At 41.3% G+C, this 26,999-nt stretch overlaps 1 protein-coding gene across 1 annotated transcript in view; it reads left to right on the forward strand.

The window, feature by feature from the left end:
• Positions 1-26,999, forward strand: part of LOC144933499 (WD repeat-containing protein 26-like) — a 48,059-nt gene that overhangs the window by 18,769 nt on the left and 2,291 nt on the right. The window contains exons 5-12 of the mRNA XM_078858315.1: positions 13,624-13,721; positions 20,498-20,654; positions 21,385-21,523; positions 22,059-22,199; positions 22,540-22,659; positions 24,296-24,441; positions 24,707-24,785; positions 24,981-25,110. Coding sequence (XP_078714441.1) covers positions 13,624-13,721; positions 20,498-20,654; positions 21,385-21,523; positions 22,059-22,199; positions 22,540-22,659; positions 24,296-24,441; positions 24,707-24,785; positions 24,981-25,110 — 1,010 coding nt within the window. The remainder of the gene's footprint in view (positions 1-13,623; positions 13,722-20,497; positions 20,655-21,384; positions 21,524-22,058; positions 22,200-22,539; positions 22,660-24,295; positions 24,442-24,706; positions 24,786-24,980; positions 25,111-26,999) is intronic.

Here is a 26,999-nt window from a genome sequence, read left to right on the forward strand (position 1 = left end):
AGTCGGAACAATAATGCACTATTTAAATTTCAGTGTTATGAAATGTGTTATGGTTCAACAAAAAAGGGAAACCTTGTTAAACTCATAAGTAAGAATAAATATTTAACATTTGCATGTAACACTGTAAAGAAATACTGTATAGTAAACAAAATAAAGTAACAAAAATAGAAAAAAAACACAGCTTTATTTTCACTTACCTTGAGTCCTGATGCTAGCTTGTAATCGGAAGGGGGGAAATAAGTCACCACAATTGCACACACACGGGGCATGCGCGCACATACAAAGCGCACACAGACACACACACGACAACAATGTCCCCGTGTAGCCTTCACAGACTGTAGGGGCAAGTGCTGTTAGCGAGCAGCGCCTATAAAGGTCGGCACAACACGCTAGGGGGTGGAGTGGCCAGCGCAATGCCCCGGCCGCCTTTGTCTCCCCAGTGGCGATGTTTACACACTGCACCAGGTACTCATTTGACGCTGAGTCGACCTAGGGGAGGCCCAGGACCAGTTAAAATAATCGTCACTGGTATTGGCCGTGAGCGGGAATTGAACTTTGGTAGGCAGGTTGGTAGCACAGTGCGCTGACCGTTGCACTAGTGCTCACATCCCTAAAGACAAAGATACGTGCACACAAAGAGAAAGACTCCCTGTATAGCCTTAATAGGCTGTAGGAGCAAGTTCTGTAAGCGAGTAGCATTTATGAAGGCTGGTAAGAGGGGGTTGGTAGGAACACGTCCGGCCACCATTGTCTCCCCAGTGGTGATTTTTACACACCACAACAGGTACTCAGGTCGCTGTTTTCATACGGCAGCGCGCTAACCACGAAACTACCGTCCGTGCGCACAGACACATTCCCGGCCCAGCGTGAGGCTGACTCATTACATCTCGCGTAGGCTCGCTCCTCTGAACAAAATAGTTCCACGGTTCAGTTTGCAATTGCGAGTTTGTGTTCTAAGTCAATGTGATTTTTTTTTATGTTTCATGGAAGCTGGTTCGTTAGGACAGGTGTTCGTAAGTCGGGCGTTCGTAAGCCGAGGACTGCCTGTACAGGCTTCAGAGTGTGCTATTGACTGGGCTTGATGCATGGCAACATCATGTTTTGACAGATCTATAGACTTATTTTCTCTTCAGGATGTTTTTGTTTTCATTACAGCTCTTGTCTAACAGCTGTGATGGCAACACACTCTTCCGCACCATTAAACTCTCTCCTCTTGCTGAAGCCTCTCTCACTTTTTGTTGACAAGACCTTGCCGACTCATTTTATTTAAGCCTGCTGCTACCAAAATCTTTTTGGAAGATTTGATATGCTTTACTTATTTACATGTAAATAAATATATAAGCAATAACCTAAAACTATTTAACTGGCATTGTCATCAAACGAATTTTCTTCTCACATTGCCACTGCTCAAGCAATAAACAGTCACATTATTAAGACATGTAGAGTAGTGATTAGACAACAAGCAGTTTGACACGTGATTAATTACAAACCATACTTGTTTAATTTAAATGCAGTATTTTAGTTAGGATTTTATATAAGTGAATAAAAGGAAATTAACATTTCATCTTTTTTTATTGCCCCTTTTGTTTAAGCCCTAGGTCCAGCAGGCAGAGTTTTTATGAACATTTGTGGTATATGGCTCATGCATTCTCACACAGATGGGCCCTCAGTGGGTGATTTTTCCAAGCCAAACCTGACTGTTTTGCTTTATTTGATGATGAGCTTCTCCACAAACTGAATTCAGTTCCTGAAGAAGCTCCCAACATGTAGACTGAAACATCAGACAATTGTGCCAAACAGCATGTCCAACCCAAAAACACATCAGAGAACTACAATACACAAGTACATAAACATGTGTATTAATGTCCTGTCCGTTTCTTGCACATTTGGCTTTCCTGAAATTGAGTCTTGTATCTGTGGTATAATGAGTTGATAATCAGCTCCCAGTCACATGTGGTCAAAGTTAGTTTCCTAAGTATTTTCTAAATTAGTATTGGCAGATCGCACATGCCTATTAATAATCTAATTATATCTGGATTTATTCTGCAGCTTTACAGGCTCATTTGCTTGTCAGGATTGGTTTGTCTCTATATTTTACTAATAACGATTGTTTGATATGCTCCAATATATCACTGCATTGCAAACTAAATTGTATTTAAATCTATTGTAATTGTATTTAAGCACCCACTGTATATTGCACTAAATAAGTTCCTTTATTAGAAACACAATATTGGAATTCCATTGTTTGTTCATTCATATAATATACGTAAAAAATGTGTATAGCTCATGCCACCCATCCGTTTAAACGTATGCAACACGTGGGGGTTCCTGTTTATTGGATTCATAAATATCGCCGCGTGAACAGTAGCAGGGAGAGGCTCCCGTCTTGTCACTATTGCGCTAATACAGCTGGAGACCCTGCTGATGGAACGCTATTGAGCAAGCTGATGAGCTTGAGGACCGGACGTGGTGAAGCACTGTGTGTCACTTAGCTGCCCCGTAACTCTTTCCTTACGTGGGCTAAATAGTTTCCCGTGAAATGCATGGCGTCATTCGTGGCGCATATATATTCTTTAATGTTCTGGTGATTTTTTAAGGGCTGTGGCTTTATTTCCCTAACTTGCTGTTAAAAGAAAAAATGTGTAACAGTAAGAAGGTCATAAAAATCAACGTTGAAAACAAGTGCCTCCACGTGCGCTCATCGCTCCTGCTAATGAGTCGCCTCGTATTGCTGCTGCCTCCATGCTCTCAATGAATCACGCATGTCTTATGCATAACCTACTGGTCTCTAAGGGATGGCTAGGCAGAGGTTGACAACCAGATGTTTGCTGAACTCTCGACTGACCGAAGTTTATTTCCAGACTGCTTTACAATCTCAGCCATTTCGGCGTCCTCCCCTGTTTGAATGTGTTTTAAGCAAAAATATCAGTCATGAATTCACCCAAAATTATTTTAACTGCATAATTTGATATTCTGTTACATGCATGGTCTGCCTGTCTGGTCTTTGGTGTGTGTTTTTGTATGTGTACATAGTCAACCTTTTGCTGAAAGACATGCTTCACGTTTTTGCACAGTATCTTGAAATGCAATCAGATGCTTGAATTTATATTCGTAAAAATGTATGATGTGTTTCTTATATAGATTAATTGGCGAGCGTTTGTGGCTGCAGTATTTTTAAACGTCGAGTGCGTTGCAGTACATACATTGCTGTTGACAAAAGGTTATGACGCTGAAGCATTTTTCCCACCTTTGGTTTTGCAAGTCAGCAATACATAATGTAGCAAGACTCAACGAACATAATTGACCAAATATCATAAGGGGACACACATTTGTGAATGTCTGACTGCTGATTGCTGTATTGCAATGTACTGAGATTAAAGGGTACAGCAAAGGAGCAACGACATTTACCTTCTCTTGTACAAGTTTGCTATTTTGGAAATTAGACATGTCCTGTCTAACTTTGCCATTGATTGTAAATCCGTTGTAGATTCTCAATGTAAAAGCAAAACACCCATAAAGCTTGTCAAAATTATGACCACAATAATCACGTGTTTTAATACTATAAAATTAATACGATCATTTTAATTCTGTCAACCATATTTTACAGACCCGAGCTCTTCGGCAAACTATTACATGTTCTAAATTAAGCTTTAACTCAGCGTAGTGTCCCACCATCAATACCTTTTTTGTGGATTGCTGTTTTAGGCTGTAAAGGGCGACACTATAAGAAGAACTCCTGCAATGCTTCTCATTAATTTAAAATTGGCCTCCCAATAATAATGGCAGGGCTCGAATTATACATCTGCAATAGGAGCCCTTTGCATTTTTCCTGGTTGCAGAGTTCACATGCTTATCATCCTAAACTTGTGTGAAAACTTTGTTATTGATGTTCGGTTTACTAATTTAGTATTTTTTTTTACTCTTCACAATTATTAACATTTCAAAGACAAAAAAGCTAACATTGCTGTAATTTAAAACTGCAATGAAGTTCTCATTTTAATAAGTGTTAATGAACCATTATCAATATTTCAAAACACTTTAATCCAAGACTTGCTGGTGGTATGTGGTTTGCTTTTAAGCCTCATTCTTGTCACGGGTTGCTTGCTTGCTGCTTAGCATCTGAGGTGTGCTTTGCCTTGTGAGCGTTACCGTCAAAGCAGTTTAACATTGCCATGCCCCCTCTGCCCTGTGGTGAGCTTCGTGCTTACATGGAGGGAATGCTAAACGTATTTTTTACATAAAGTTTTGGTCGCTACTGGGCCATCACAACAGCCGCAACATTCGCAACTGCCCTCTCAAACGCACACTTGCCAGTGGCTTTCAGGCTAAGTTGAGCAACACGTGGGTCCTCTACCATGAACAAAGTCTGAGGGCAAGTAACAAGAGTAACTTTCCATTTGACGGGCGTCAAGCACATATTCGACTGACTGCATCGCTCCTTTTAACACGTAGGCTTTCACGACCAGTAATATTATTCATAATAAAGGTTTTTGGGTTAGATCGCGTTATATTTAAATGTGTCGCAACCCACCACCACCTCTGACACGGCCAATCAGTAAAAAATGTGTGACGTTTACAAAAAGACAAATAGTTAACTATTTTAGCCCACCGGTGTGTTCAAGAGTGGATCCACAACATTTACAATTTGAGTACGACGTTTCGCTGGAAATTACATCCAGCACCTTAGGGGGATTTACCAAAATAGTGAAGCCATCCACCTGCTTCCGGTCTTAAATAGTACAGGATGACGTCATCATTGAACCCCATCATGTTTCGAGATCAGAGGCAGAGATGGGGGGGGGGGTATTGTAATTATATTATAGATTAGTAATCAGTTCATTAGTATGTGATTCCTCTGTAAGGAAATGTAATATGTATTGTGCATTACTTAATAATATGCTTCCAAGCTGCGCTGAGTCTATAGCTATCACAGAGGTTGAAATTATTTGAATTCTTCTCAATTTCAATTGATTCTCTAACTAATCTTGGCCAGTCATAATTAGTTCTGCATAACCCTTCAACGTCATCAAAATCAATTTAATATCCTGAGATGCGGTTACAATTAGTTTGATATAAATCCAAAAGGGGTTGTAATTATGCCGTATCGTAAGTTTAATTTGTAGTGTCACTACTTAATGCCCAACTTTGCAAGTTGCAGTCTTCTTTGTTCTGACAGGGAGCTTCTGAAAGTTGCTTGAAAATATATACTTGTACCAAGTTGAACTTGATATACGCATATGTACAGAATGTAGAAGATAATAGGCAAACTGCTATAAACTTTATTCTGTCAAATACTGTCAGAATTGTACTTTTTTATTGTCAGCATTGCTGCCCACGTAGGTTGTAGATTTTCACAGCAGGTAACGTCTTCCTGTGGTGGTGGCTGATTCAGACGTGAAGTTCCAACCTCTGGAGGTAGAACATCACCTAATTCACCATTTTCATTGCAGTTATTATTCGATGACTGCTACACCGCTTCATAAGGTTACCTAAATACTGCAAAATAAGCGTCTGATTGATTTGAACCCACTCAGAAATTAATAAGTTGTCAGGATTAAATAGCCAGAGTCCCATACAGCAACCGTTTATTTAATCTTGTGGGGGTTTTAACACTTCCCGTGACTCCAGGTTTATGTGGATCACTTACGTACGATGTACACGACTAAAGAATTAAATTATATATCATACTCACATTTCCACGTGTGTCTCTTGAGCGTATGAATACATTTTTATTGATACATTGTTATATTTTTACTGCATATAAAAACATTCTTCCATCTTTGCAGTGCTATTTAAAGTATTTTATACCTGACATTATACTCATAACATTTGCACAACCTTTTAGTGACCAAAAACAATGCTGTATTACTCTGCTATCATTGCTATTTACGGTCGAGACAAGTTTTAGGTGGTTGCTTTTAAAATGAAAATGCATCGCTTCCCCCATTAAGCACAGCAATCGCATTGTAGTAAATCATTGGTGTGTTGAATGGCTTTAAACACTGCTGACTGTTGTTTTTTTGAATGGCCTCCTTAACCTATTTGGAAATCACAAGCCATTTGCCGACAGCACCCTTACGTGCTGTCAGCACTGGGGGGGCTGGGTTAGGCAGGCTGTTGGTGAGTAGTGACCAGGTGGCCAGTCGACAGTGTAATTTGTAACCCAGCCATCAGCCTAATGTGGCCAAGCATACACAGATATTGGTGGACACTCTCGTTTAATCTCTTGGCAGAGGCCCATCTTGGGAAGCAAGCCACAAGCCATATTTATTACTTTGGGTTTATGTTAAGGCCACATTAATTTTAGCAGATTCTTACACCAGGCCCACCCTCATCCATCTTACACTTCACACCCATTTCATGTTTTGTGTTGGTGAAAGAAACCCACAATTTTTTCACTAATAGCACATGCTGACGATTTTTATTAAGCGTGATAGGATTAGATTGATTGTAAGGGGGTGTATATTTTCACTTTGACCTCCTGGCCAGCATCCTCTGTAAAGGTGAATAATTATCACTGACGGCACTGTAAAAATCCTGCAAATGGCTTCCATGTGGCTTTGCAGAAGCATGTAGTCGTTGAGTTAACACCTACATTTATATTTTGGGTTCAATCGCATGTGTGTACAGCCTCCGCTACCTGACACAGCCGAATAAATAAAGATGTCACATTAGTCGCAAAAGCCTCCATGTTAGATTTAACTGTGACATTGTATGTAAATTGTGTGTTAATTACTGAGAGGCTGACACATTATTTTGAATGAATACATAAGTCAATATTTTTAAACCCAATTAATAAAATACTGTAGCGTGTGATGTGCCTTTCTGACACGAGCATGGTACTGTAAATATAGAGTTGTAGGGGAATTAGAAACCGTTGTAATAATTATCTCTGTCGATGGTACATTGCATGTAGTGTCGATGTTCCTGTGTGTGCGATACTGCAGGTTAAAAAACAATATCTAATCACGTGATTTTATTTGACATAGCACTGATATACATTTAATCTTGTAATAAAAGGCATTTTATTTGTTAAGCTGCCAATGACATGTTGTATGGGGTGCAATTTAAATTCAATTCACTGGTGAAATTAGCTGGCTGCAATCCAAAGTGTGGCATCAGAAATGTGATGTTTAACGTCATTATTTCCATCCTTCAAACTGAATGCTGATTAATATTATGGGATTACGACTGACTAACAGGCAACACTACAGAGGCATGTGGACATTCATTGTTATGGGTAAGGAATTATTTGACGTTCTCCATGCTTTACAAAATAATAAATATCATTTTACCACAAAATATTAACAATTAGTCAATCATTTTAGATGCAATGGTGTGCAATACAATTATCAACTGGGTTCACCATGGTGTTATGTCGTGTGGGTGTGAGAGCATTGCCTATCAAGCAAGCCTGGTACATTTAATTATCTTTTTTTAGCGTGGTAGATAATATTGATTGTTTAACAAAATCCAGGTGGCAGACTAAACTGCTTGGCTGAAAGAAAGAAAATTCCCGCTGGGATTTGTATACGTCACTGTGTATGGGGGCAGTTACAGCATTCATAAAGCGCATAAATAACCCCTACCCTCGTGTAGGTTCTGGACAGCTATTGGCCTATGCAGTGGTGTTAAGTCTCATTCACTGGACAGAAGTGGGATAGGGATGGATGTCGGAATGGTAGGTCTTCAAATTACAGATGTGCGTGTCCTTTGCTCTTTGCTTGGATTGGAAACAGCTGGGCTGCTTTGGCTGATTCAGCAGTGCTGAGGGACACTGGGGCAGATGCAACGGCCAGCACTCATGCTAATCATACCTTAAGGGAATTGCGTGCCTACTCGGTGCCCCCTTTTGAAGGTTAAGTCTGAGGTTATTACTGAAATTCAGACGATCCATGAAAAACATTTCTTTAACACATTTGGATGTGAACCCCAATGCTTCTCTGAATTAAATCTCGGTATATCTTTGCTGTTACAGGAACCAATCCGTTTATCCCATTGGCTTCTCATTTGATCCTTCGAACAGGGTTAATGGATTTTCAGAATGAATCTGTTTTGTGGGAATTCACCAGTCAGGCTGGTTTTTATTCACCTGTAAAATATGTGGAAAAACCCATCAGTGGCTCAATATATGTGTTTTAATCTGTGGCGCTTCTCTCTGAAGCTTCTCTCTGAAGCACTTGTTCATTATTAAAAAAAAATGGATAATACTTGAATAAAATTGTGATATCGAAATACTCTCGTTTTAATATCAACAAGATTTAGCTTAGTCTTTCATGGTGCATTTTTTTATCTCCCTTAGTCTCTTTAATCCTTTCACTTCCATTTTTCTATCCATCCACAATGCCTTTAATCGCAAGAGTGAAAGCCACGTTGGAATGCAATGTAACTGTAATGCACATTATTAAAATTCTGTAAATATACAGGGTTGTTTTTTTTACAGCATTTGCCTTGACATGCACATTTTATCATGCACGAATTATACAAGTACGGTGCACTTGGAGTCTTTGTAGCCGAGGGCTCACGTAAAGCATAACTGCCAAGACAAAGCTTTTTGAGCTTGCTAATAGCCAGCCAGATTGAACTTCACTTGTCAAAAACTGAAATACTTGCCAAAAGCCTAATGTCTGCTGAAAGATGTCACTGCTCGTTGGGCTTGGTCGATGGTCTTTCTTGGAAGACTGTGTTTGCTTCATCCTCACGAAAAGGTACGCGAGGTGCTGCTGGGTGCAAAGTGAAATATCGCGCAAAGGTTGTAGCATCCTACGCCACTGAAGATTCGTATTCACTTTTAAAACTATCCGTTGTATCATTATTTCATTGTGTGTTTGTGTTCGACTGTCGAAAGGCTGCCAGTGAAGTGACACGCGATTGAAAATTCTTGGAAACAAACTCTAGACTGTTTAGCGAATTATGTGGTGCTGCTGTGTTGACAGTGGTGTGCAAGCACAATCAACAAAATAAATCTCGATTTGAAGCTTTCGTGACTGCAGCAATTTATACTCTTTGGGTCTTTCGGTAAATAGATAGAAAATAATGATTTTCTATCTCCGTGACTTGACAAAACAAACTCAACAGATTTATCAATAAGACTTCTTTAAAATAAAAAATATTATAGAATATGTATAGCAATGGCGCTTTGGGAAATAGCCCTTAGTCATAGCTATTTCTCTGCTTTCATATAGCTGGGGTGGGGGGGGGATTTTTAAAATGAGCATCGCTGCAATGGTATTTCTGCACAAAGACAAAATGAGGGTAAGCTTTTACGGATATGGTGCCTGTTACCTTATTTTTGTTTGTGAGTACAGTATATCGTGTTTAAGCTGTTTAAACTAATGATGTCATTGCGGAGCTTCCTGTAACTCGTGGCTTATAGTCTCCCTAGGGTTTAAATAGCTGTACAGGGCTCTGCATGGGAGATTAGGTACCTTGCCAGGGAGTGCTTGTGAGTTGAGCGCTGCTGTCATGGTCAGATTCCGTGATCTATATTGGCCCTAGCAGAATGCTTCAAAAAGGTCCAAATTAGCCACAGTGTCCCAGGGCTGGAAACAGTTTGGACACATGCCACCGGCTATAATGAAATGGGTGATTACTGTTCTTATTGACGGACTGACACGGGATTTGCTGATGTTTGAGGTTGAAGTGGTAAGTGTTAAATCGTGCCTGCGATGAACCAAGTGGTTTAACGTTTTGAGAAAAATAAACAGTTGAACAGAATCCAATGACCAGAGGAGGTGTTCATTGGATGGACATACAAGCGCTAACAATTAAATTAATTTGAGGCTCGACAAAGTGCAGTTTTTACCTACAGTAGTCGGGTCTTTTTTGTGCAAAACATTCCACGTGATTGGCACTTGAGCAGCCACCTGTTTGCAAATGTGCTCTCCCAGTAGTTGCACTATTTGTGAAATAAACACTGCAGAGAATATTAATGTAAAATAAATTCCAGCCACTCCAAATCCACCAATGAATGAAGGCTTCCCCATATCATATCAGTCACGGTTTTTTGTTTTACCATACTTCACTATGCTTATCGGTGCGGGTTGGTGGAGGAGAATAAGACCTGTTATGGTGTCACTTGCCACTGATGTCAGTCGTGTCTGGGAATTGAAATGGGTTCATACCGCTGTGCAGCGTGTTAATCACTCTACCAACACTTGACAACATCAATAAGTAGTAATATGGTAAACATAATGTAATCGTGTTTTATGATATACCACGCAGTGCTTGTATTGGAAATTATTTGTATATACTGGCCTATGAATTGTGGAGATGTTTTACATTTGACCATAACATTGCATAATATAGTTTTTTTTATAAAATCGCCAAACAAGTTACCATCCTATGTCAAACAGTTGTGTAACACCCAAACCATGATCAGCTAAAATAACTTGTCTTTAGTATACCAATTAATTTATGTGGACTAAATATCATCAGTTATCATGAAATGTTCTGTGCTCCGCACAAAATTACATTTAAAGATTAATTTCACAGAACGATATACAGTTCAGTATAATAATTTCAGTAATCCTCTCAAATGGAGAATAAAATATTCAACTGTACTAATTACTATTTATCTCTGTATACATTGTGTGCACATTGCATTTCGTGTTTAGTCAATTTTTGGTTAACCAGGTGAGAACACAAAAGAGACCAGAATTGTGTAATTTGCAAGAGTGATCTGGGGCATTTGTCTGCCAATCGGATTGCAATAATTGCTGTGGTACAGTAATTCCTCGTTTTACGTGGTAGATGCGTTCCTAAAAGGTGTCGCGTTTAAGAGAAAACGCTTTAGGCACGTAATTACTGTCTTGAAGCACATTTGGACTGTAAAATAATTCTGTAGTCATCCCGTGGTGGGACACCGAATTATGCCGCGTTACTATATCATTCCGCGTACTGTATCATACCGCTTCGCCGCCCAGCAGCTCAGGAAAAGTAGTTCGGTGTCGACCGCTCAGAACCCCGCGTGATATCGGGTGCTTTCCACGTCGTGTGAAGAGTGTTCCCTCATAGAAGAACCATGATTTCTAGTGAAAATGTGTTGTGTGAACACGCGCTATGCAAAGACTTGCATAATTTCAACTGAGTAATTTGCGGTGTAATTTTCAAATTTGCTAAGATTTGGATCTTGACAGCACAAAAATGGCCTCCTCTTGCGAATAACATTAGTGGATCTTTAACGTCCAGAGTGAAGCAAACGGCGCGCGTTATCACTATCGTCATTACACCCGCAGTAGTTATTCGGGGTGGCCACTGGATTAGAACAATGAGCCTCTGCAACAAGAAGTGGATGCCGCTACTCGGTCATGTGACCACCCCATGTCTCTTGTTAAAGTCTACTGTGAGCAAAGGATCGCATGGTGGAGTGTGCGTATGGCAGTGGAAGCTGGAACGGTTTGATGACACGATGCTTTCTTCCACACAGTGCAATCCCACTTGTAAACAACTCTGCCACTAGTTCTGTTATTGTTCATGAGTGTCGTTTAAAATTCTTCAAATCAGTTTTATCTCCCCTTGGTGAATCGAATAATGATAGTATGTATCATTTCACAAGGTATTTCATTTTCTGTTTAAATATTTAGTACAATAAGTCTGCCGATTATGTTATAACAATTCGTGCAGCGTCTTCGATATCCACAGTTATTTAATAATTTCCAGGAACTTTTCCCTTTTTGCTGACGTGGAGGGGCAGTGTTTGCTTGTTCAAGTGTGACCTCTGGAACCTCATGGATGAGGCAATAAATGCAAGTTGGACATCATATACTAGGGTGGTAGCTTATGCCTGCCATCCACCACTGTGGAGGCGAGGGTTAGTGGATCACACAAATGCTGTTCAACTCCCTTCCCGAGAGCATCGAGGAGAATGTAGTCCAGCAAAAATGTGGATTCCCCCGTGTCCGCGTATGTGGGATCGTGTTTCCCTCGCGCACGTGGGTTTTTCTCGTGGTGCTCCGGTTTCCTGCCATATGTAAAGTCTCATTAATTGGCCGATAACACCTTCATATATAGAGGACCGCAGAGCTTGGGCGATTGTTGGCGCTGGCTCACCACATGGCTGTCTTCTTGCTTGTCTGTGGTTCCTCATGCCGTCGAGTCTTTCTCTCTTCGAGAGTGAGCAAATACTTCGTGGGTTACAAGTTAAGATGATTACCGTATTGACTGTCAAGTTAAGTAGGCTGACGGCTGATGGACTGAGACTAACAGCGGAGTGGCAGCCAAATGAGTAACCACACCCAAGAGCATGACTGCCACTAGAGATGGAGCGATGAGATCGGCTCGTATGCAGAAGTGAGATGGATTGTGACATCCACTAGACTGTTGGGATGGTGACATGGGGAGGCCTTCATCCAACCGTGGATTCGTCATGGTCGATGATGATGATGACCTTAATTTCAACACAGCACTTACAATATTACATTTAGTAGGACACTGTCCTTCTCATGGTACCCAACCGTAGTGAAAGGTTCACCGTTAATCTGTAATAGGTGCTATACCAGCCTAAAACACCCAATTATCTCAACCAATGGTTCTGCCTGTAAGTGTTGATGTTTTTATCATGTTTGAATGCATTGTAGAGCACCACTTGTATATCATTATGTTGTTTTTGTTCCACTGTATTCACATGTGCTGCAGTGTGCCGTTTGTAGAACAGGCGCGCGAGTCTGATGCATGGCATGTTGTGTTAGCTTGGTATTCATTTCCTTCCTGTGTGGACGGGTACGCTCACTGTACAGCACATTACGGAACAGTCAGCTGGGGTTATAAAGTGTTTTTGCGTTGTTGTTGTTATTGTAATTTTTTTAGTACAGCATTGACTCATTCAATTGTGCATTCCTTCAGTATTTTACAGTGTATGCTGCGATGTTAAGCATATAACTTGAGTGTTCTTCAGCTATTTTACATGGGCATTCATGCAATGTGTGATACACTGTCACTCTCTTTGCGTGTCACAAAAGAGGAAATCGTATATGTAATACCTACAATCCATGCAATGTGTTCACATACGGTTTGTATATTTTTAACTGATGTACTGTATTTGAAAAAAATCAACATTGTACAGGGGTAATCCATAGATTCTCTATTATTTTTCAGGCGCAAGTGTAGTACATACAGTATATTCTTGCACTCTAATTGCACTATCGTGTTTGATGTCAGTGTTTCGTTTCTGTACAAGTTGTCATCCTTTTTAAAACAAGTTGCAACGGCGCTAGTAATGAAGGTTTCTTAAGCCACTTAAAATGAGTACATTTATTTTGGCTCATAGAAATACGTATCATCCTGCCACAGCATTGTCTGTGTTTTGCAATGCAAAGTGAATTTATATTGCGTCTAAATATGACCGCAACTTAAGATGCTGTGGAGAATCAGCGGGCATATTTATTTTATGCAAAGTGGCAATTATGAGGCATAGGGGAAAAAAGGAAGTTCTTGAGCCTGGAGTTGAACAGGGGTGAGGAGGCCACATCACAGATTACTGGGTGAAGAGAGTTTCATGATGTGGTTGGAGGAAAGCAGGAGAAATGCGAAAGCCTTCCTCCGTAAAACTCTGTGTTGAGCCTGTGGTGAAATCTGTTTTTTTTAATCTGTGCTTTCTATGCCCGTGATATTGCCCTGTGCCAGGTACCTGATGTGCAGTAATCCAGAGGACCTTCGAGAGAAGGCTGGCTGGGAGGGCAAGGGGCCTCTCTCCCGTGCCAAATTACTGGACAAGCTTCACAGTAAGCGCTGCACACATGTGCACACGCATGACACTATGGGACCCCCCCCCCCCGCATCTTGTACATTATACATTTCCGCAGCACAAGCCCAGCCAGAGGCTGTATTAGACATTACCTGGTTGAGGATTTAAATGGTATATATTTTCAAGACTCTCCAGTATTCCTATCAGGAATTGTTGAGTGTTATGCTGCTAAACATTCGTACTTACATTCAAACCTTGTCTATTTAACGAGGAGATTAAATGTCAGAGAAATCTTAAGATCACCACAGCAACCAAATTATCTCCAGGAAGCTGAGCTTTAAAGCTGCATTAATCGACCGTGTATGCTGACTAGGCTCATCAGCCAATTATATGGTAAATTAAACGTTTAAAATTATGAATAAATAACACAGGAGATCGTGCCTGCATCTTTTATATAGTGATCTGACTACAAAACCAAACATCACACAGACATGCACAAAAAAAGCTCTCCTCTGCATAATCCAGCTCGTATGTGCGGCTCGCTGCGTGCCCTTCCACGCAAAGGACATCCTGAGGTTTGTATCTCAAAGCAGGTTCTTTGTATGTGTGACTTAATACCAGAAGAATTGTAAACATGTAAAAGTTCATCATTATTCGAATACACAGTTTGAATTTACATACAGATGTTCGTATATAAAAACATTATATTTCTCAATTAAAAAAGAAAGCAGTGCCCTTTAGATTGTGCTGTTTGGGGTGACTGCTACTTCATGGTGCAGAGGACTTGCACATATTAGTTACGGTCTCCAGGGGCATTTAGTGTCAATAAACTTACCCACAGGAGTTGTTAACGTTCAGTTTTTCCATTCTTCATTTTACACAGTTATCTTTCACCTATGCCAGTGAAGTAAAACAAGTGCCATTGCAATTTTGTTCCTTAATTCAACGTTTGAAGTCTAATGAAAACAGCATATGGCGTTTTAGACATGCTGCACAATGAATTCACATTCATGTATTCTTATGCTGAACAGAATTAGCGCCGCAGATTAACATTTAAACCTGGGAGGTTGTGTTTTGTCCAAATATAGCATGACAGCATGTCAAACACATGCTCACTATTGAGGAGGGAGAGTCCCATACTGCCAGGCATTGATTTCAACTTCGTTATTGGTACTGACACAGGGCACCTGGCAACTGCATGGGGCAGTTTTAGGAAGATGTCCGGTGAAGCAAAGCAGTGCATTTGGCACCGTTGTTAATCACCTTCTCCACTGTGGAATCAGTGAATCTTTCGACCAGAGTGTGAGTGTTTGACTACCAGTGTGTCTGCGTACATCTGTGGAATGCTATTGCGCATGCTGGGAGCTATGAGGCACACTGCTAACAACACGAGCCCTCCCTGGAATGTGGAACTGCCAGCTTGTGCGTTCCCACTTAATGAAGTCTCAAGAATATGTAGGCAACTGGAGCCCAAAATGTGTATGGTAACTTAATAGGCGATGTCCGTGTTACAACATGACAGGTTACTCGATGTATTATTATTCCCCACTTTTATCTCGCTGTAAAAAAAAACCCTGAAAGAAAATGTTGTGGTTTTAAGGTGAGCACTGTTTATTAATTTATTACACAGAAATTAGTTATACATTTTTTTATTTTTTTTGCAGATGTTTTTTTCTTTCGTATTGCAACATTGTTTAATCCTTAACATGGAACGCATCCACGGTATTGCTGTATTTGTGCACGCCGTTGAACACTAGCGGTGCCGACAATGTTGCACAGTGCATGTACAGTAGTGTCATGTGCATGTGTGTCACACATGGTTAATTGTATGCCCCTTGCTGTATAGTAACGTAGAATGGAGGTCGATACAAATGAGTGACGCAATGCAAATCTGGGAGCATTTGAACTTGACTTGGCAATTAATTTAATCTGCATTCATGTTTTGATATGTGAATTAGCATGGCTATGTTTCACAATATACTGCATCTGTTTCTTATTTAGTGTAGCCCTTCGATTTGTTTCATTAACATATTTAACTCTGATTCGCCACCAAAAGAAATACGAAATGTAAAGCAGTCAAAATTAAGGTGTATGACGTGTGTGGCAATAGCTAGCAACACTTTAAATACAAGGGGCTTACATCCAATTAATGGACCATTGGTTGACTATCTTCCTATGAGTTGAACAGCCTTTCATCGACCATGTGCCCGACCATAAGATAATTACACGTTTTACGTTTATCATCATTTAGTTATCTGTTTAAATTTTGAACTCGCATTGCCAGAGAAGCACAAAAAACATGGAATACTGTAATATTTTCTTTCGGGTTAGTGTCATAAACAGCAAGTGCCCACGAAAAGAGACTAATTTTGCAATTATGAAGATTGATACAGTAATTGATATGGGTAATTGGTTGTAATGAATCTAACTTGATTATTAGATCTGTATCATTTCATTACCAAGTCTGAGAGTAGGGGGCTGTTAATAACTATATTTGTACAAACAATTGCTGCACATGTAGCTTAAATTGATTACGGCAGTCACAATGTCTGGTTGCATTTTTTTACGAATTTCCAAAGGTATAAGTTGTATGTGTTTACTGTTATTTATTTCCTGTCAATGTGGTGTTGGTAGAATATATTGATTTTTTTTCTGCTAAAACATGGCCTACTTATGCTTTAATGCCCCAGAAAGGTGCTGTGCACAGATCCCCATGAGGCGATGTGCGATGTGTGCACAGTCAGAGTCCCCATCATAATGAGCATGGCCAGGGGACATCTTCGGGAAGCATAGACTTCATCAAACAGAGCTGTGTTTATCTTAGGACTAATTGATGGTTATGCTACAAAACAACTCTATATGCTACTCCAAACTGTAATGGATCTAATTTGTATTCATTACTTTCATTATGCGGAACCCAGCTTTTCTCAAATGTGTTTATTGGAGCTGCACAGCTCATGAATTATGAACTGCTGAGATGGTAGGCACCATATGTGATGCCCTGGTGGTGGCACAGCTACATTTTCAGTATGAATAGCCTATGATAATACCTCAATTAAAAAAATCCTTATTGGTGGTGATCTAATCAACTGAACTTAACAGTTCAAGAGGATTGAAAATGTGTGACCTAATATCTCATATGTTAACATATTTTTTCTGACATATCGTGCACTTAAAAAACGATGTACAAAATTCTAAAACAAGGCCCCTTGCTTACGACACAAATTGTCCAGGTTAATAAAAAAGATTTACATCCGTAATTGTTTTTTACACAACCAGGATTGGTTATTGGTGCTCTACAGTAAATGAACAGTTACACTACATCCACTGACGGAGCCTACTTAACCCTGATGCCCATCGAGTGATTGCTTCAGTGTTGCCGACAGGTCAGTAAACATCGTGCTCACATCCCAGAGCGATTCATCAACCCCAGTACAAAGTTGCCCAGAGAGACCATACGGATGCCACTTGGCCAGCAAGGTTAGGGGGTGGGGGATCGAGGGGGGACACACACACAACCTCATCCTGCTGAGCAACGCCTCCGGATTAAGTGCCACTAGAACATGGCAACCGCATGCTTAATGTAGGCCGAGCGCATTCATGCAACATTTACGGATACATAAGCACATGTATTTTTTAAAATTTCTGGAGCGCTTGAGGAATAACTACAATGAATTGAAACATTTGCACAGTTAATGTAATGCTGGCATTCCAAATGACGAAACTGTCGCATTGTACTGCTTGTAAAAATAGCACCACGTATATGAAAATTGCCCTCTTATAGTGTTAACCTCCATGTCCTCCATATCTCATATACTGGGCTATAGCATGCAAGAATTGTAATGTGTTCATAAGCACACATTGTAATGCAAAGTAATGTTGAGTGAGCACAGCTGACGGCACACCTGGCACAGCTTATGTACAATTACTCAGGAACGTGACACCATTGCCACAACTCTCATCTAGCAGTATCATGCTGGTTATAATGGTAAATGCATTTTTAAGTCGCTTGACAAATGCCTTTGCTTTATTCAATGAGTCACCAAACAATGCTATAATTTTGGAAATTCCTCAAATGTTTGTTCATCTTAGAACTATGTAAATTATTCTACTTTTATATCCTTAGTTTTAAGTTAGCAATACACATGCTGTATACTTAAATCTGAGATACTGGGGCGAATGAGTGATGACGAAATTTCATTTTCATCAGATTTTTTCTGAAAATGTGCATTATCAATAATGAGATGAATTGCCAAGGCGATGCTTTTAGGTTATTTCAGCAACATTGGGAACTGGCCCAGATAGAAGAAAACTAATAATGCCATCAGATATGTTTGTTGGAACAGAAGCAAGCTGTGCCAGACTGCGAATTCCAGGTGCACAAGGATATTTATGTATGACCACAACAGCGTTGAGGGGGTGGGAGGCCTTCACGCATTGGTGGATTTGTGGATGAAGACATATTTTGTGATATAATCATTCTAAAACATTGTAATTCTACACCACCAGACAACTTTATATGAATACTAAACTCAATACGTTAATTATTAGGATTACCTTTAAAATATATATAATCGGTGGTGTTTTGGCAGTGGCCATTTATAGCACATAAATAGAGACGGAGTGCATACTAATTTGGAGACTACACTTTACACCATTTTGCCTGATGAAAATTAATATTTCCTGATTAACAATTTTAAAACTGGCATATAAATAGTTATTAGTAGCCTCTGAGTAACAGAGAAACCCTTCGATGATCAAAAGCCGCAGCTAACAGCATTGGCAAACATGTTGGGTTTTTATTATTTTTGCTTTTGTACCACTGCCAATGCATTGTAACCAAATATAGCAAGTATGTGTATAGTGCAACCTATGGATCCCATTGGTCTGGTATTTACATGAAATCTGCACATCTATGCCCCATACCTTAATGCATTTGTTATATTTGTGTCGCTATTTCCATGAAAATTATTCCTTTTGGTGTTCGGCTGTCGTACGCAATGTGGGAAGGCCCGTGAAAGAAAATTTTAAGATCTGAATTTCTCCCAGATGCTGTCTTCCACTTTGAGGAAGAGATGAATGCTCAATGATGTCAAATCAAAGCATAGGATGCATTGTGGTTGACACTCACTAAGTGCAAGCATGTGTGTTTGACTCCAGCTCAAGCGTTTTCTCAGGACCATAACAGCAGTGACCTTGAGGGAATGAAAATGGACATGTTAATTTGTCTGCAGACCACCACTAATGCTTATTAATGACACAAAAGTGTCCTTAAAACGATGTGATTTTGGTAAATTGCACTTAAGATTAGCTCTCATCAACCGTGCAGACATGTCTCCCTGCATGTGCATCATACCCTCGTCATCATACAAAGGTCTTTAGCCATGATTGACTAAGCTATCTATTGCTGCTTGGGATACATGCTGAGTACTGTACAGCAGTTGGTTATAAATACCATATGCTAAATATTGACTAGCAGAGGCTTATCGTCTGAGGGACAGCGAGAGTCCTCACACCAGACCTATTACTAGCAAACTTCGGAGTAGTCTCTTACCCTACGATACCCTCAAAACAAATGGACCCAAATCTGGCAGGCTCCTCAATTTGGCCCGAGATCATTAACACTGAGGCTTATCCAGTTTAAATTCATGCACGGTACCTACATGACCAACAAGAGAAGGGCAACATTCATGGACAGTTTCCCCAGATTGTCCCAGATCTCCTCCGGACACGGTTCAATCGTACTTCCACGCCTTCTGGCTTTGCCCAGACATAGTTACATTTTACCGGGACATGGACTTTTTTTAAATAAGATCTGCAGCACCAATCTCTCCCATTCAGTCGAAACTACTCTGTGGGACCTGAAACCTGTCGCTCTGTCGAAACATGAATATGTTTTATTACAAACCTTCAATATCACGGCCAGGAAGGTAATTTTGACCAATTGGAAAGATCATGAACCCCCATCGTGGAAGCAGTGGCATAACACCCTCCTTGCCCACGCAGGCATTGAACACTTAAGCCGCAAGCTTAAAGACAGAGAACGGGAGTTCGAAGCCAGATGGTCCCCATTTTTACGGAGCCTAATTTGAGTTCCGCAGGGGTGTCCTTGGGGGGTTGTGCCCCTCTTCCGGGAACTGGCGGGTATAGATTATTGTTCAGAGAGTTCACAAGCTCACATCTAGCACGTAAATTATTTTACGTGTGGCTTTTTATTACATGCCTTTCCCTTTTTACCCCCCCCCCGCTTTCCCATCCCACTTCTACCCTTTCATGTTATTTATCTTCCCCCTGACAGTCCCCCCCCCCCCCCATATAAACTTTCACTTCTCCGCTAGAGGCTGCCCATCTGGGTGGGGCAGTGAGCTCAAGCCAACCCTCTTCACTAAGCCCTGCCGTGCCGATCTCGGGCTTTTTCTTGTGGAATTTTTGCCTCCCCCCTCCCCCCACCTGTTTGGTGATTGGTGGTCTGTACCGGGGTAGTGTTGAGTTGATTTTCTTTTTAAAGATCAAAGCTTGCCGAGTATTGATACATTACTTTCACATTACATTTATTAGAAAGTTTCCACCATTTAAATTAACAAAATAACTTTTCACGCAATGTTCAATGCGATATCCATTGACATTTCATAGCTTACGTTTTTGTGACTCTTTTTCGTTTAATATGGACTGACATTAACGTACGCATGGGTGAGTGGCTTGCGCACCCAAGTAAAATGGCAATAGCCGTGTACCAAATGCTCGTGATAAACAGTAGTGGCGTCAGCGGTGCTGGTGTGTTGGTTTGTGCTCGTGTGTGTGTGTGTGGTACAGCATACTTGCCTCCTTCGGTGATGCTGCCACCACGCCGCCTGCACACGCTGCTGCACCAGGCTGTGGAGCTGCAGCAGGACCGCTGCCTATATCACAACACGCGGCTAGATCCCAGCCTCGACTCTGTGTCGCTGCTCATCGATCACATGTGCAGCAAGTACGGATGCACGTCCTGATAGAGCCTGCGTAACGCTGCTCAAAGAAAACATTCCACTTATCGCTACCACTAATTATAAACTCTACAATGCATCCTCTTTGTGAAATGCAACACATCGTAAGATGTACTCTGTTTTATGTTCAGTTAGGTGTGTGCATGTACTAAATATGAATACGTTCACTTGAAAGCATAAAAGTTATTCCTACTCTTAGTTCTTTCGGTAAAGTCACGTAGGTAAAAAATGAAATAAAAAATAATAAAATAAAACAATGAAAATCACGACGTTTCGGAGGCAAAAAAAAAAAGTTATTCCATTTATCTTGGGCACTGAGTGTTAAGACTCCTCAAAACAGGAACCTCCTGAAGAGTTTGGCCCAATTTATTTTTAATGAGTGGGAAGAAACTTGAGTACTCAGAGAAAACGCAGCATACAATGGGAAAATGTTGAATGAGAACCAATGTTTCCATATTGGCTCCTCTTCATCACCTTGCATTCCAGCAGCTTTGGGAGATTCAAAAATATTTGTGATGCATCAAATTGCTTATCGCCGAAATGCTGGATTACAGGCGTGTGTTACCACAGCCGGCTCAACAATGTTCACAAGTCTGACCTGAACTAAAATACTTTCCCAAAAATAAATTGCAAACCGAAGCTGCGCTTGCTATGACATCAGATACTACATACACTCTGCACACAATATGCTCGCTTACCCACATGTGTGCTTTGCAGGAAGCAGTTTCCATGCAACACACGCCAGGTGCTCACGGAGCACTGCAATGAGGTGTGGTACTGTAAGTTTTCCAACGATGGCACCAAGCTGGCCACCGGCTCCAAGGACTCCACTGTTATTATATGGCAGGTGGACCAGGTGAGAAAAATACGAATACACAAATAAAAAAAGCACGCAGACACAACCGTATGTCGTCGGCTGGTCACATTTGTGGGCCCCACATGTGACCGTAGGCATTTTTACATTATGGTCTGTGTTCAATTTTTTTTTTTACGGTGGTGTGTGTGGAGTGGTGGCTAATGCACTGAACCATGAACCCCGCAACCCTAGTTTGATTCCCGTCCATGGCTAACATCAGTGGTGAGATAGTGGAACCAGTCCTGGCCTGTCGTTAAGGTAAACTAATTCCCCTGCCCTACTAAAGGCAGGTGGAGGCCTTGATTTAAGTACTTGGAGAAAATGGCTGTAAATGATTTGTTTTCTAGATTCTAAGTCTTTCGTGACTGCAAGGATCCATACTCTTTGGTTCTTTCGGTAAAGTCACGTAGGTATAAAATATTAAATAAATTTAATCACGACGTTTCGATTGCAACACAAGCAATCGTCATCAGGTGTATATAGTTATGCCAGTGCTCGTCTCACATGCCCCTTGGTCACGTGTGTGTGCCGGCAGGAGAGCTTCCAGCTGAAGCAGGTGCGTACGCTGGAGGGACATGCCTACGGCGCGTCCTATCTGGCGTGGAGCCCCGACGATGTGCACATCATCGTGTGTGGCCCTGACGACTGCTTCGAGCTCTGGCTTTGGAATGCACAGGTCGGGCTCTACGCTGGGAAAGCTGGCCATGCAGAAGCATCGGGGGCAGCGCTCTCAGTACCTTTTTGTGTTTAGTTTGTGGCCCTCCACCCCCGCACCTCCGATTTAGCACGGTTGGTTACGGACTGTGCGAAAGAAGTTCTACGTACATATGTGCAGGGTTCAGTTTTGACACTGTTCAATATACATTCTAGTTTCTTATCACATTTCTATTCATACTTGGTTACTAATCTAAAAACGTGAAATGCTTGAAATTCCACTTACTCGGGTGGTCTGTGTAACATTGAGTCTGGGGTACTCCACATTGCATTGCCTGTGCTTGTGCATGTGTGTCTGGCAGACCGGCGAGCTAAGAGTGAAGATGTCTCAGTCCCATGAAGACAGCTTGACATGCGCTGCCTGGAACCCCGACTGCAAGCGCTTTGTGACAGGAGGGCAGCGGGGACAGTTCTACCAGTGTGTGAGTGTATGCACCTCCAATTAGCACTGTTGGCTACGTACGGTGCAAAAGAAGTTCAACATACGTACATATGCACTACCCAGAGACTGCCCCCTCCCTTTGTATTGATAGCCAGGACTTAATCTCCCTTTAAAACATAAACATTCATACTTTGATTGAATGATCGTTGACATTTGACTGTCTTAATGAGCCACTGTTCAAGAGAGTAATAGTAAGAGCTGCTAAAGCATGCAATTCGTTTTCAGTGTGGGGCTTCATTGCTGTAATTGTTTGTGCTATGTGGACATAAATTAGAGCTACTGCTTAATGCATATATCGTCATTCATAAAATAATTCAATCATATTTACTCCATTAGTTTATAAATGATGTAGTGCATCCAGTTTACAAATGAAGGGGAATTAGGTTTTCAGAGTCGTGCTGTGATTTCCAACCATGTGTTAAACTTGTTCAAATCTACCGTGACGCCACACTAATAGATGATCACTGGTACTCACAATTTTCAGCTTTTGCAAATAAAATAATCTATTGAGGTGGAATTAAGTGCTTTGAGATCTCAGCTGTTTGTCATAGGGTGACGGCTAAAGCAGTTGACCAGTGATGTGTGATTTGAAGGTTAATTTTCTCCAGTGAGGATTGAGGATTAGAGGGAGAGGATTTCAAAGGGATGAAGAGTGGAGTTTTCACAAGCAAAGCCTCGTGCAGTTCCTTTTTTAAATCGTTTTATGCAGTGGCTGCTTTTATTAGTAGAAAGTAGTGTTTGACTGTCGGCACTAATTGTCTGTTAGCATGACCAATAATTCTCATGTCAGATGTAAGAACGTATTATCCTGGCATGTACGGCATGCTCCCAAAACTTGCTTTTTTAAATTGCCACGGTTGTCCCACAACTAGTCCAAGAGGAATTACATTTAACTACAAATACCCTTGCTTGACGTGCCTTTAAAAAAATATAAAATCAAGTGCCCTCTACGTTACACGAACGGGGGAGGCCTTGCGGTTAGAACGTGCAACTCGCCGTCATAATGCTGCCAGCTCAAAGCCCAGTTGGGGGTCGACTCAGTCCTTCTTACCGGGGATCAATGAGACTTGCATCTGCCACAGACCTGTGGAATTTCCACCACTTGTCCAGGGGTGTATATCAATTTGCACTCCTGCACGCTGTTGAGTGGGAAAACCAGTGTTTTTTTTGTCGTATCTGTAACCAGTTGAGGGCTGAATAAAACTGACTCTCAGCTAGGATTGGGAAAACCAGAGTTGAAATCAAATTAGGATTCCTGCGTGAAGTGCACAGATGCGAATAGAAAACATCGTCGTATACCAAGTACTTTTCAAAACCTCAGTCTTTTTAAAGCACCAAAATATGAAATGCTTTATCCAACTGTAAGGCCACTGCTTAAAACATGAGCTGATCATATAATTGTATATATTTACTTTTGTTTTTGTAAAATACAATGTATGTTAATGATGAAGGTGATAAAGCATTCTGAGCATGTTTCTACACCACAGCCAAACGCAGTTCCTGAAATTTTTATTAGAACATGCATAATGCATATCCGCGTGTCAGTGACGTTTCCGTTCCTTTCCCTTGAACGGAGGAGACTAACGAGTCGGCTGCGTTGTTGTGGCACACGGCAGGACCTGGATGGCAATGTGCTGGACTCGTGGGAGGGCGTCCGCGTACAGTGCCTCTGGTGTCTGGGCGACGGCAAGACCATCCTGGCGTCGGACACGCACCAGCGGATACGCGCGTACAACTTTGAGGAGCTCACCGACCGAAATATGTGGGCGCAGCACGGCCACTTACCTTCCGCTGCATTTTACTGATCTGTGAACTTATACATACTGGAATTGGACATCTAATGCATCTATCTAGTGCGTGTTCAGGAATTTTGTACGATTTCTGTTGTGCTGATGTTCACATTGTAAAAACGGTCAAGATAGTCTTTAATTGTATATTCACGTCAATATGCACAAGACTGGACAACTGGAAAAGTTTATACTATTAACAAGTGTCAGTCATACAGGTGTGCTGCTCATGTTTTTCAGTGTACAAGAAGACCACCCAATAATGTCTTTCACGGTGTCAAAGAATGGGAGACTTGCACTGCTAAATGTAGCAACTCAGGTAAGAACTGAAAAATGTGAGCTTGTGAAGCGGTACTTGGCAGCGCTATGTAACTGTTGATTAAGAATTTTCGTTGTTCGCTCATTCTTAAACTGCATTGCGTTGTGACCAGTATATTTAGACACGAAGTGCGAGCTTGCAGGCATATGAAGGCAGAGGGGGTCAGTCGTGCACCCCCACCGCGTGCGTGTGCAGGGAGTGCACCTTTGGGACCTGCAGGACCGCGTGTTGGTCAGGAAATACCAGGGAGTGACGCAGGGCTTCTATACCATCCACTCGTGCCTGGGCGGCCACAACGAAGACTTCCTGGCCAGCGGCAGTGAGGGTGAGGGCCGCCGCACATCTCGCGTGGCACGCACATCAGCGTGGCATGCACACAGGAGACACCAGTAAGGTCAGTACAATATGTCGAGCTGTTACTAACCCGCAAAAAGAAGAGCATTTCATTTTGCGGATTAGAAACAGTTTTACATATTAGTTAGTTCATAATTGGTTTTTGTGAGCACCAACTGGACAAATTGTTGGCACCATGCAGTGATCTGGATTACTGTGCACAATGAGGAAATACGTGTTTTTATAGTGAATTAATAAATTGCAAGGTCATTTTTTTATGTTTTCGTGCATTTTTGTGTCAGGCCTCATTGGTGACTAGTCCAGTAAGCAGCTTTACGAATCCCAAGCTAATGGAATAAATTACATAAACCACACTCGCGTCTCTTGTAAATTTCTCACAGTATGTATTTATGTTATTTGCGTGCTATTTTAATGCTAGACAAAATTTGAATTGAGCTGTTATACCTTAAGTTTAAAGAAAATAAATATGGTTACAGAAATAGCTCAGGTGAAGCAAGACTGCACTTACAGAGAAATGAGAAAAATATTTTTTCACAATAGATGCACCATCAGTCAAAACTGTTAATTATTCCCACAACTTTTCAATAACATGGTTTGCTTTTGTCATCTCAGTCAACCATCTACAGCGCTGCAAACATTACAATGGAACCATTCTGCTTGTTTGTCATGCATTTCATTTCTATCTCCTGTAGTCGGTACGATGGGATTGGTCATCAGCCTTCCATGATAATTGTTAGCTCCCTCATTAAATGGTGTTGCACGTCAGTTATTGATGCAAACCTGTGCAGCAACACAAATATGTTTGAACTGTATTGGTGCAATTCATACCATATTGTGAAATGATTTCTCTCAGGGTCATTACTCAGACGTTGCCACCATTTAAGTTGTGCCGGTCTACCTTCCCAATTCCTATGATCATGATCCCAGACTATTTTAGTGTTCCCAAGAGTTATGGGGAGAATATTAGCCTGTAGGTGAAAGGGTTACAAGTTGATATGCAATCAATCACTGCCCAGTGGTGTCTCAAATGAAGCCGGTCTGTGCACACCACACGCTGCTCCGCACAGTATCTAGCTGCAATAAATCATGCGTCATGCAAGCAGAGTAAACGAGTAATAGCCGCCCGCACCTACCCCCTCCTCCCATCTTCATCCAGCACGTGGAGAGAACAGGTCTGTAACTAGGACATTTACATTCGGTTTAAAAGTGTTTTGGGATGGATCTGCAATTTTTTAACGTGTCTAAATTACACCAAATAGTTGTTTTCATGTTTACGAAATTCTCCTATAACCTTTCGTTAGCCTTGAGCACACCAGGTGACATCGGCAGGCTACAGCACATTCGAAACAGCCTCAACCCCCCCCCCCCCCCCACGTTGTGTGCCAGTCATCACGTCGTGACAGTTCTGCTCTGCGTTCTCATTGTTTGCCAATCCAGAAACATCTCAAATACAAGGTTGGATCCATCACTCACCAGGCTCTGACAGGACAGTTGTCTATCTAGTCTGTTTGAACTGTTCATAGTTCCCAACCCGTTTGCAATCAGCCAACAAATCCTTGCCGGTTATTCTGCCAAACAGAACCGTAATGGCCGGCAGAGCATTTCGAGTCTCGCCTCTCCATTGGTCTAGAACATTATGCAAGATGACCTTCGATCCATCGCATGTCACAAACCGTTCAAAAAACATTTTCAAACATTGGACCATAAGTGACCTGCGCCTGTACGCTCGGCCCTGTGACATTCCCTAACTATGGCACTGAACAAAGAAATGTCCAATAAAGGATGGGCTTGATTCGGATGCATTTGTGTAATTTTGAATGACATTGTGACTGTGCATGGGTATCTATGTCATTGCTTCTA

Source organism: Lampetra fluviatilis, chromosome 7 (genome assembly GCF_964198595.1).
Source record: "Lampetra fluviatilis chromosome 7, kcLamFluv1.1, whole genome shotgun sequence".
Classification (NCBI taxonomy): domain Eukaryota; kingdom Metazoa; phylum Chordata; class Hyperoartia; order Petromyzontiformes; family Petromyzontidae; genus Lampetra; species Lampetra fluviatilis.